At 39.3% G+C, this 10204-nt stretch overlaps 1 protein-coding gene across 1 annotated transcript in view; it reads right to left on the bottom strand.

Annotated features, from left to right (window-relative positions):
• Positions 1 to 290: 290 nt before the first annotated feature.
• The window catches only part of RHOQ (ras homolog family member Q), a 35824-nt gene continuing 25910 nt past the window's right edge, over positions 291 to 10204 (bottom strand). The window contains exons 3-5 of the mRNA XM_082852360.1: positions 4139 to 4303; positions 3737 to 3832; positions 291 to 450 (exon numbers count right to left, since the gene is read on the bottom strand). Coding sequence (XP_082708486.1) covers positions 295 to 450; positions 3737 to 3832; positions 4139 to 4303 — 417 coding nt within the window. The 3' untranslated portion in view covers positions 291 to 294. The remainder of the gene's footprint in view (positions 451 to 3736; positions 3833 to 4138; positions 4304 to 10204) is intronic.

Genomic DNA, 10204 nt, shown 5'->3' with positions numbered 1-10204 from the left:
ACAACATGATGTGATTGTAGCTTTTTAAACTATGAAACCCCTGAGAGATTGTACCTTCTAGTTGAAATAAAGTATTTATAATAGATTGTGGCTTCAGATGCTGTTTGTTGCTTCTTGGACCTTTAAGAAACATTCTTAATCAACTTTATAGAATTCTGAGGACAGGGTTGTTTTTTTTTTTTCCTTTCAAGTTTTAAACTGCTTCATTATTTTTAAGAGGTCTGGGTATAGCTTTAGCATTTCATATGCTTTCTGAGAGAAATGGACAGTTTTCTTGGCCACTGAAGACGTTTCTCACGTAATTAAACAACAGTTTATACATCTTGATCCTATTCTTTTTTTTACTGTGTGTTTCTTTGGAGTTAAAATGGCTATGATAGCCTCATCAAAAACAGTCTTCAATCCCTTCTGGGTTAAAGCTGAACATTCTACATAGCAGCACGCACCTATCTGGGAGGGAGAAAAAAAAATCACAAATATATACAGTCTTTTTTACAACAACTGATACCACACAAATACACCATTATAAGGAAAATCATAAAATGCAAAAAGAATGAAATCATCCATATTTATGATACCCAGAGATAGCTAACTGTTAAAATACTAGTGTATATTCTTCCAGACTTTCTCTATGGAAAATTCTTTCATTCATCAAATATTTACTGGGTACCTACTATATGCCAGGCTCTGCTTTTAGGTGCTGGGGATCATGTCAATGAACTGAGCAAAACAGCAAAGTCTCTGCTGTGTGATGCTTACGTTTGCTTAAGTTCTACTGGGGGAGGAACACACAGAGGAATATAGAGCAGATGGTGGCACACGCTACAGGTTAAAAAAAAACAAGCAGAGTGAGGGAGGGAAAGGGTGCAGGACAATGGTGGTGGTCAGAGAAAGCTGCTCACCAAGGTAAAGTCTGAGCACTGGAGGATACCTAGGGGAAGAGTTTCCAGGCAGACAGAGCCACAGAGGTAAAGACCCTGATGCAGGAGCATGCACGGAGCATTCAGGGGGTGGGAAAGAAGAGGGTGAGCAGGGGTAATGGCAAGAGAGGCAGTCAGTGAGGCAGCCTTGAGGTAGCGACCTCGAGTAAGGACTTTGGCTTCTACTGTGAGAGGGGACCCACCCATCCATCCATCCATCTATTCGTTCGTTCACTGAAAACTTACAGAGCACTCTCATTTGCCAAATGTGAGAATAGAGCAAGGAACAAAATTAAGTCCCTAAGCTATTCTCATGAAGCTTATATTTTAGAGGGAGAAGACCGTGGACTAATAAATATAGAGGTAGAATATGTGGTCTGGAGAAAAATGGGGGAGGAGATAGGGAGTGGGGAGAGGTCAGGCAAGGCCTCACTGACAAGAGTGATATCTGAGTGAAAGAATGAACAATGTCTACATCAGGAAGACTATCCCAGGCAGAGGGGGCAGTGAAAGGACAAAGGCTCTGAGGCAGAAGATTAGGGAAACCGCACAGAGGCCGAGTGCCTGGAGCACAATGAGTGAGGCAGAGAAGTAGCGGGGCCTGCACGCCAGGGTGAGGGCTTGGGCCTTTCTTTATTCGGAAGATAATAAAGCCACTGGAAGATTCTGAACAGAGCAGGGAGCTGATGGGGCTTCTATTTTTAAAGTCCCACTCTGGTTGCTGTGTTGAGAACAGGTTAACAGACACAGACAGAAGCAGAAAGGTGAGTGAGAGGCTGTTGCAGTAATCCAGGCCAGAGAGGGAGGGGGCCTGAACCAGGCTGCCAGAGGAGGGGAAAGAGAGGAGCGTTTGCATTCTGGGTATATTCTGAACGTAGAAAAATATATTTTGCTGGAGGGTTCACTGAATGGTATGAGAGAAAGTGCAAGGTCAAGTGTGACTTCAAGGTTTTTGACCCGAGTAACCGAGAAGATTAAGCCTAGGGGATAAAATTGGGGATTCTGTTTTGGACATGTTAGTTTTGAGATGCTTACCACCCGGATGGACTTGTTGCATGACCAGTTAGGTAACCAAGTCTAGAGTCTAGGGAAGAGGTCCAGGCTGCAGATAGAAATTTGGGAATCTCAGCAGCAGACGGTTCAAACCACAAGACGGATAGAAGCTTACCAAGCTTAAAGGCTGAGTGTGGATATAGAAGGAAAGACATCCAGGAAGCTGACTGCGGATCCCTGGACCCTCCACATTCAGAGATGGGGAGATGGAGGAGAGGCCCACGAGCGGGGAGAAAGCCCAAGAGAGGGCGTTCAAGGAAGCCAAGTGAATGTGTTTCAAGAAGGGACCAACTGTGCCAAATGCTGCTGACAGGTCTAGAAATGGTGTTTTGCAACCACTTTTTTCCCCCTTAAACTACATAATAAACATGAACATCTCAGCAAGTAAATTAGTATAAATTTTTAATAGATGCAGGTTTTTTTTTTTGCCATTATAAACAATGCAGGAACTTTATGGCTATCTCTTTAAGCACATCCCGTATAATATTCTTAGGATAAACTCCTCCCTATGAAATTGCTTGATCAAAAGTGTACATGACTTTCAGGCTTTTGCATGTTGTCGAGGCTTTTACTCAAAGACCAACAGAACAACAAAGTACCCAACTGCTTACACCTGGACCGGTGGGTATTCTAATTAACGTCTCTTTTGTGTGCCAATTTTATAGATGGAAATTGAACTTACATTTGACTACTAAGGAATATGAACATATTTTTTATCTTCAATGGCAATCTGCATTTTTTGGAGAATCTCCCATTGATGTTCTGAGTCCCTTTTCCTATTGGGGTATGCGTATGTCTTTTTCTGATTAATCCTTATGCAAGGGGTTCATGTCCACTAAGGATATTAACCCATTTTTCTGCCATAAATGTCAAGTTTGTTATATGACTTTTAATTTTATTTCGGGCATTTGATGTCATATTAAATTTTTACGTAGTTAAATCATCAATGCTTTCATTTATGACTTTTACCTTCATGAAATTTAGAAATTCCTTCTCTCCTAAGATGACAGAACTTAATATGTGAAATTCCTTGCTAGTAACTTGTTAGTGAAGCTATTTATCTTTTGCTTTAGGAAAAACTGTTCTCCAAAAAGTTTTCTTGCTTCCTTCTGCCTCCTGATAGTATTTTTAAAAATACCTTATTATATTCCATTTCCACAAAAGTCCTATTAAAGTCAAAACATCTAAAAAATAGAATCCTACCATGTTAGGGGCAAATGGAGAAAAAAGTAAGCCTCACTTTGGGGAGAGGAAGAATATAAGTTAAAAGGTATTTTGTGCATCACAGTTATATTTTTAAAATGATAATATATTCCACCTTGCATAAAAATTCTCTTGTGGAAGAGAATTCAACAACACATTTCTTCTCCACCATGAGTCTTCACTGACGACAAGGCCTGATTAAGCAGCCCCTATTTGTGACGCCTCTTTGTACACATGACTTACTAGGAAAATATTGTTGGCAGTGTAGCACAGGTTTAGTAAAGGCCAGAGTGAGGCCTTTACTGGAGCCCAGCTCTGCCACTTACTACCTGCCGGACCTTACAAGTTACCTGACAAGGCTGTGCCTCTGTTTTCTCCTCCATAAAACAGAGGTACTAGCAGACCAACCTCACTGAGTCGAGGCAAGGATTAAATGATCTAATGCATGTAAAACACTCAGCACAGTGCCTGGCATACAGTAAAGCACAATAAATATTAGCTTCTATTATCACCTTAGCTTCATTTACATTTACATTTAAATTCTGTAAAGGTTGCATTACCTCTTTTGCTAGTTTCTGTCCTTGTTCCACACATATAGGTTTTTCCTTCATATCATTCAGTCTTGCTAAAGTTTTGGGGTCATCTCGCAGATCAATCTAGTTAAGAAAGGTTAATAATGTCCCATGATATTATCAGTCTTTAAAGATAAAGCAGGTAATCCCATTTAACCCCACGTATCAAAAAAGGATTACCAAAGAACCTAATCTTTAAAACCAACTAATAAAGTAATTGCTTTCTTTGACACTACTTTTCCCAAAAATGTGACAGAATTTATTATAACAACGGAGATTCAACATATTATTATCTCATCTGCGAAACCTTAGGGCCATTTGTCTGAGAGCAACACCACAAGGCAGGCCACAGAGCTTATTCTTAAATGGGTAAAATCAAAGCAGACATACCTGAGTTCCTATTAATAAAAAGGGTACATTTGGTGCGTATTCCTTAAGTTCTGGTACCCACTCCTCTTTCACATTTTGAAATGAGGCTGGATTTACCACAGAGAAGCAGATAAGGAAGACATCAGTCATTGGATAAGATAAAGGCCTCAGACGATCATAGTCTTCCTAAGGGAGAAAGAAAAACCTCATTATTTCCATTTCTAGAGTTTACTAACAAATATGTACATTAGATTAGATGGTCAAAGGAGCAAAGTCAGGACTAGTCCACAAATGGAATGTATGACATACTACAAAAAAACAACATAATTCCATTTGTCTTTGCTGTTCTATTCTAATTGGAAGCTCTGAACACCACTGGGGTAAAATATGACAGTATCATTAACGTCTACAATGAAACTCTGAGAAAATACATTGTGATGACGAGAGTTGTCACTGGAAGCACTTTTAACTGAAAAGTTTGCACACAGAATTGATTGTAGCTAGATGTTTAAGTATAGTCATTTATAATAATATTATCTGAACGTTCACTATGTTATTAAACATATGATCCATATGCTCTCTCATGTATTACTTATTTAATCCTTGTAACAACTATATGACATAAGAACCATTATCTCTACGTTGCATTTGTCTAAACTGAGGCAACAGAAATTAACTAACTTGTGTAAGGAAGTATATAGCAAGTAAAGGAGATGGGATTCAAACTCCGGCAGTTTTACTTCAGAACCTATGCTTTAACCACTATACATCTTCACTGAGACCTTAAATCTTTGCTTTCCCTGTTTATATAGTTTTCTTAATTTTGTGTGTGTGTGTGTGTGTGTGTGTGTGTGTGCATATGCATGTTTGTGTAAACATATAAAGATAGAAACATACTGAGTAAATTCAAAAAATCCCCCTTCCTCTCCAATTTCCATTCCTTTCCTGAAATGTAGATTTTTCGTATGTATCTTTCCAGTTATTTTCTGTGCATGTATATGCCTACAACTGTACATATTTAAACATCTGTACACAGATGAAAACCGTGCAACCCATGTTGTTCTGCACCTTTCAGTATGTCTTGGACATGGTTCCAGACCGGAATACGTTAGACTGCTATATTATTTTTTTTTAATTGAAGTATAGTTGATTTACAATGTTGTGTTAGTTTCAGGTGTACAGCAAAGTGATTCAATTATATATATATGTATGTGTGTGTACATATATATATATATGTACACACACGATATCTATTCTTTTTCAGATTCTTTTCCCTTATGGGTTATTATAAAATATGCCTTCCGTATTTAAACTGCTGCTTCACATTTTATAGAAGGGCTGTTTTAGCATCTCTCCATCACAAAAGACAGTGAAGATCCTGTTTCATTTAGATTATTTCCTATGACACAAAATTCTACTTGCTTACATTTTTGTGAGTGAACAGTCAGGATTCCATTTTTGTCAGGGCTAGCCTCTCATCTGGTTTCAAGGAAAGTTTATTTTTGGCCTAAGCCACCACCCCTCTTAAATGACCTGCTTCACTACTAGAACTGCATGAATGTGGAATTAAAGGCATATTAAAAACATCTTCCACTCAAGAGTTTCAGGTAGTATTTCTCTCATGGGACAATTTTCCTTTCATGTCATCTTCTGACATTTTTCTTACTACAATGTTACACTCAAACTCATATTATCTCAAACTCTTGACTTTGGAGCTAACCCTCCTGTTTTTCTGTGATGCTTTTGAAGGGCACACCTGCAGTTTGGAGCCAAGGGCACTGAAAGATTTCTCAAGTGTTGGCTCAGGACAAGATGGGAAATGCCATCCCCAATCTTCTTTAGCATTTATTTTTAAAAGTGGAGGCCTCTAATTGGATTCGAATAAAGCAGTGCTCTGGTGTTAAGAAATGATTAATGAAGAGATCACGCAAAATGGGTATGAAACATGCTGGCACCCCAGTCAGTTACAAAAGGACTATTATCAAAAGTATAACATGTTTTAAAAATCAGTTTGTACATAACTGATGTACATCAGTTTGTACATCAGTTTGTAAATAGTACAATTTGGTGAATTAAGTATACTTCTTGTACTCTACTGACTATTTCAAACTGCATGTCGAGAAGAAGAATTAAAGGGACAGTATTTGATCTTAGCATTCCACCTGGCAACTACCTAGCAGTTTGTTCCTGAGCAGACTTGCACACGGCACGCTCAGGGAATGGGGGGCTCTTGCTACACATCTCTCCTCATCCATATTTCGAGATCCAGTTTTCACAGAATTAGAAATGAGGATACTATCTCATAGGACTACGAGGAATAAATGAGATATTGCAACTAAAGCACTCAGCAGAGTGCCAAGCACATAAAAGAACTCTTTCAACTCTTTAACATCAATTCTTCATCCCACGGGAAACTGGTTCTCCTATTCTCTGCCAATCCACGCAGGGTCCCATCAGTGGCACATGAGCCCTGGCTCTGCAGCGTTCTCTCTCCAACCACAGGGAAGAAACTCCTTTAGTGAGAAATAAAATTTTCTACTCTGGCATCAAAACACACAAATCAAACTGAGGTCTCTTGAGGACAGTATAATTTTCAGATTAATAAAAGAGGATGATATATTATTACTGTACTAATTAGTCATTTGGGGGATTCAAGAGCCTGAAGACTATTTAAAATGTAATAAAAAAAAGAATTACACATTTTTTAAGAAAATCAAATTAGATTTTTTTAATGAAAATTTTACCTCATCAGGGAAATAGAAAGGGCACTCTTTCTCTGGGAGGGTATTACAAGAAATAAAAAGCAAGTGAATGCAAAGTTCTCTAGAAATGCTTAATATTCAAATATTCATCCAAACATTTTACAGAACATAAGTCTATCGTACAGATTCCTTTCATAACCACAGTGCATACTGATTTTCCTCGAGAGACATGTGGGCACAAAGGAATGGAACTAGACTAATCATTTCTAGATTTGTTAAACTGTAGATTTTTGTTGGAATAGTTAAAATGTGAAGAATTGGGGTTAAAAAAAAAAGACAAGTGTGTTTAGAACTCCTTGGCAAGAAACGTTACTTCTTAAATCTGAACCATCTAAAATGAACTCCTTCTGCCTGTAATCTCCAGCTAAATAACTGGCAGTGATTATCAGAATGAGACCTTTCTGCTTCCATCCAGCCTGAGTAATTAGAGTCTAATAATAGATAGCAAATTAAAAAAATAAATGATCCCCTGTGCATACTGTACCCTGCATCATATACAATTGTTTATATCTACTGTGCAATATCCTGAGTGAACTTAATGTGAAATTTTAGATTTGGGGATAAATAAATTGAGGCACGCCTCTTTCCTCCCCAGCTATATATTTAAAATTTGACAACACAAAGAAAGTTAAATGCGGAACTGCCCTTTCTTTTAAAAGAATTCCTCAAAGCCAATTCTCTAGTGTCCTCCTAATTAAGAAATCAATTACATTTTAGTCCAAAAAAATTTTTTTAAAGGTAGATATCTAAACATTTCAGCCTGGTAACCGAAATGTTCTCAAGTGTATTAAAGACAACGGTCTTACATCAAAAACAATGGTGAATTTGGTCAACAGGATTGTTGAACTGCTTAGTAAAAGCTTTAGCTTCTTATCAATTGGCTAAGTACCAGCGGGATCCAGTTTTTTACAATGTATTCTGGTAGCTTAGTGATTAGGCTCTCCATTCTCATCAAGAGTGCCTGATCTGTGAGGATGATAAGCTTCACCCTTCAACAATATCACACGCTGACAATCTGACAAGAGTACACAGACAATAAGAGACCAACGAAATGTGCTCTGAGAGGAAACAAAACACCTTCAGGTGCAACAGAGAACTGTGGCAAATGGCCATCAGTCAGGAGACCCCTTTTTATGCCCAGCTCAGTCAGCAGCCCAGAAGCGTGCCCATTTCTGTACCACCTTTGTTCCCTTGGCGTGGACCTGGGTGCTCCCTCCCACTCTAGTGACCTGTTTAAAATACATGTTTTTGTACCACAATGTTCATTGCAGCTCTATTTACAATAGCCAAGACATGGAAGCAACCTAAGTGTCCATCGACAGATGAATGGATAAAGAAGATGTGGCACATATATACAATGGAATATTACTCAGCCGTAAAAAGAAACAAAATTGAGCTATTTGTATTGAGGTGGATGGACCTAGAGTCTGTCTTACAGAGTGAAGTAAGTCAGAGAGAGAAAAACAAATACCGTATGCTAACACATATATATGGAATCTAAAAAAAAAAAAATGGTCGTGAAGAACCTAAGGGCAAGACGGGAATAAAAACGCAGAGACGCAGACCTACTAGAGAATGGACTTGAGGAAACGGGGAGGGGGAAGGATAAGCTGGGACAAAGTGAGAGAGTGGTAGTGTATATATGGACATATATACACTACCAAATGTAAAATAGATAGCTAGTGGGAAGCAGCTGTATAGCACAGGGAGATCAGCTCGGTGCTTTGTGACCAGCTAGAAGGGTGGAATAGGGAGGGTGGGAGGGAGGGAGACGCAAGAGGGAAGAGATATGGGGATATATGTATATGTATAACTGATTCACTCTGTTGTAAAGCAGAAACTAACACACCATTGTAAAGCAATTATACTCCAATAAAAATTTTAAAAAATACATGTTTTTAGAATGTGTACACCTATTTAAAATACTTATCCAAAATATGTACTTTAAGCAAAATCACTCAAGTTGGGTGGTATAGGCCTTGCCATGCTTTTTGTGGTATTCTATCACACAGCTGGTCACTGAAAATCAATTAGCAAAGATGTTTTGAGATCATACTGCATGGAAGATGTTCTAAGGACACGTACACACAAATAAAAAATATAATCGTCCCCCCGTCCCCTTTGGAGCTTATAGTTTAGTTGGGAATTCAAGACATGTACATAGAAAAAGGCAGTCAGGTACAACAATGGGAGAGTGTAAATTGGAGCAGGTGAATATATAAATGCTTAATCAAAGAAACATAATAAGCACCTACTGAGACAGGTTGGGACCTGGGAACCTTTGCTACAGTGCTGCGATGCTTGTGCCTGAATAAACCTCTCCTGGAGCAACAAGACACAAAGAAACTATATGAGACTAAAAATAACTGTGTGCATCGCAGTTGGGGCAAATTCTGGACCCCAAAGAGATCAATACAAAGAGACCAAAAAACCCAACTGCCACTTTTGAAGAGCCTGGAGCAAAAACAGAGTGTCAGGAGGAAAAGCAGGGTACTGTGTATGGCCCCTGCACACACCACCACCTAAGCCGCCCCTCCAGCCCAACCCCTGGACACACCCCTACCCTCACCCCATGTAAGGAACAAGCTCGCCCCTGCTCAGCGAGCGGGCAAGCAAGGGAACCTGTTGTCTGTTCTCCCTCCCTCCCCGCTGCTGCAGCAGGGGCCCCAATAAAGCCTTGCCTGAATCTCTTGTCTGGCCTCTAGCCAATTTCTATTGATTGGGGAAGGCCAAGAACCCTGGTTGGTATCACTGCTATGTGCCCAGAATGTGCTTCCATCAGGGAAACGAAGGAAGGTCAAGGTTTAGATCCTTTCTGACTCGTAAAACAATTTAAACATTTGCAAAGCTCTCATAAGATACCTGTATGTTAAAAATACGGCAACGAACACGAATGAGCAATAATACCCATGGTGTGCCCGTGCACCTCACTAGAACTTTGTAGACCTCGAAGTCACAGCCTAGAACAGAAGAAGAAACTGCGGTGCTGATGAGAGAACATGCTTAAAGTTGGCACTGAGGAGGGAGAATCGATAAGTTGGAAGAGACAGAAACATTTATAACGGTTTCTGCTCATAGGGAGTTCACGGCAAGGGAGACAAATGTATGCAGACATTGCATTACAAGTCAGAATGTGGTGAAAACCAAGGGTAGTAATTAGGGGACTCTAAAAAAAGACTTTTAGAAGAGGTGGCATTTGGGTTGGGTCTTACAGAACGGAGAGGATTGGAACATATATGACCTACTAGCATGTGGCCTTGGCAAGTCACTTATTTCTTAGAGCCTTTGTTTATCAGTCTGTAAAATGGGAGATTATCAACGACAA

This window comes from Leucopleurus acutus (genome assembly GCF_964270905.1).
Source record: "Leucopleurus acutus genome assembly, chromosome: 12".
NCBI lineage: Eukaryota > Metazoa > Chordata > Mammalia > Artiodactyla > Delphinidae > Leucopleurus > Leucopleurus acutus.
Note: the sequence above shows the minus strand (reverse complement) of the source record. Positions and strands in the feature narration are given on the sequence as shown.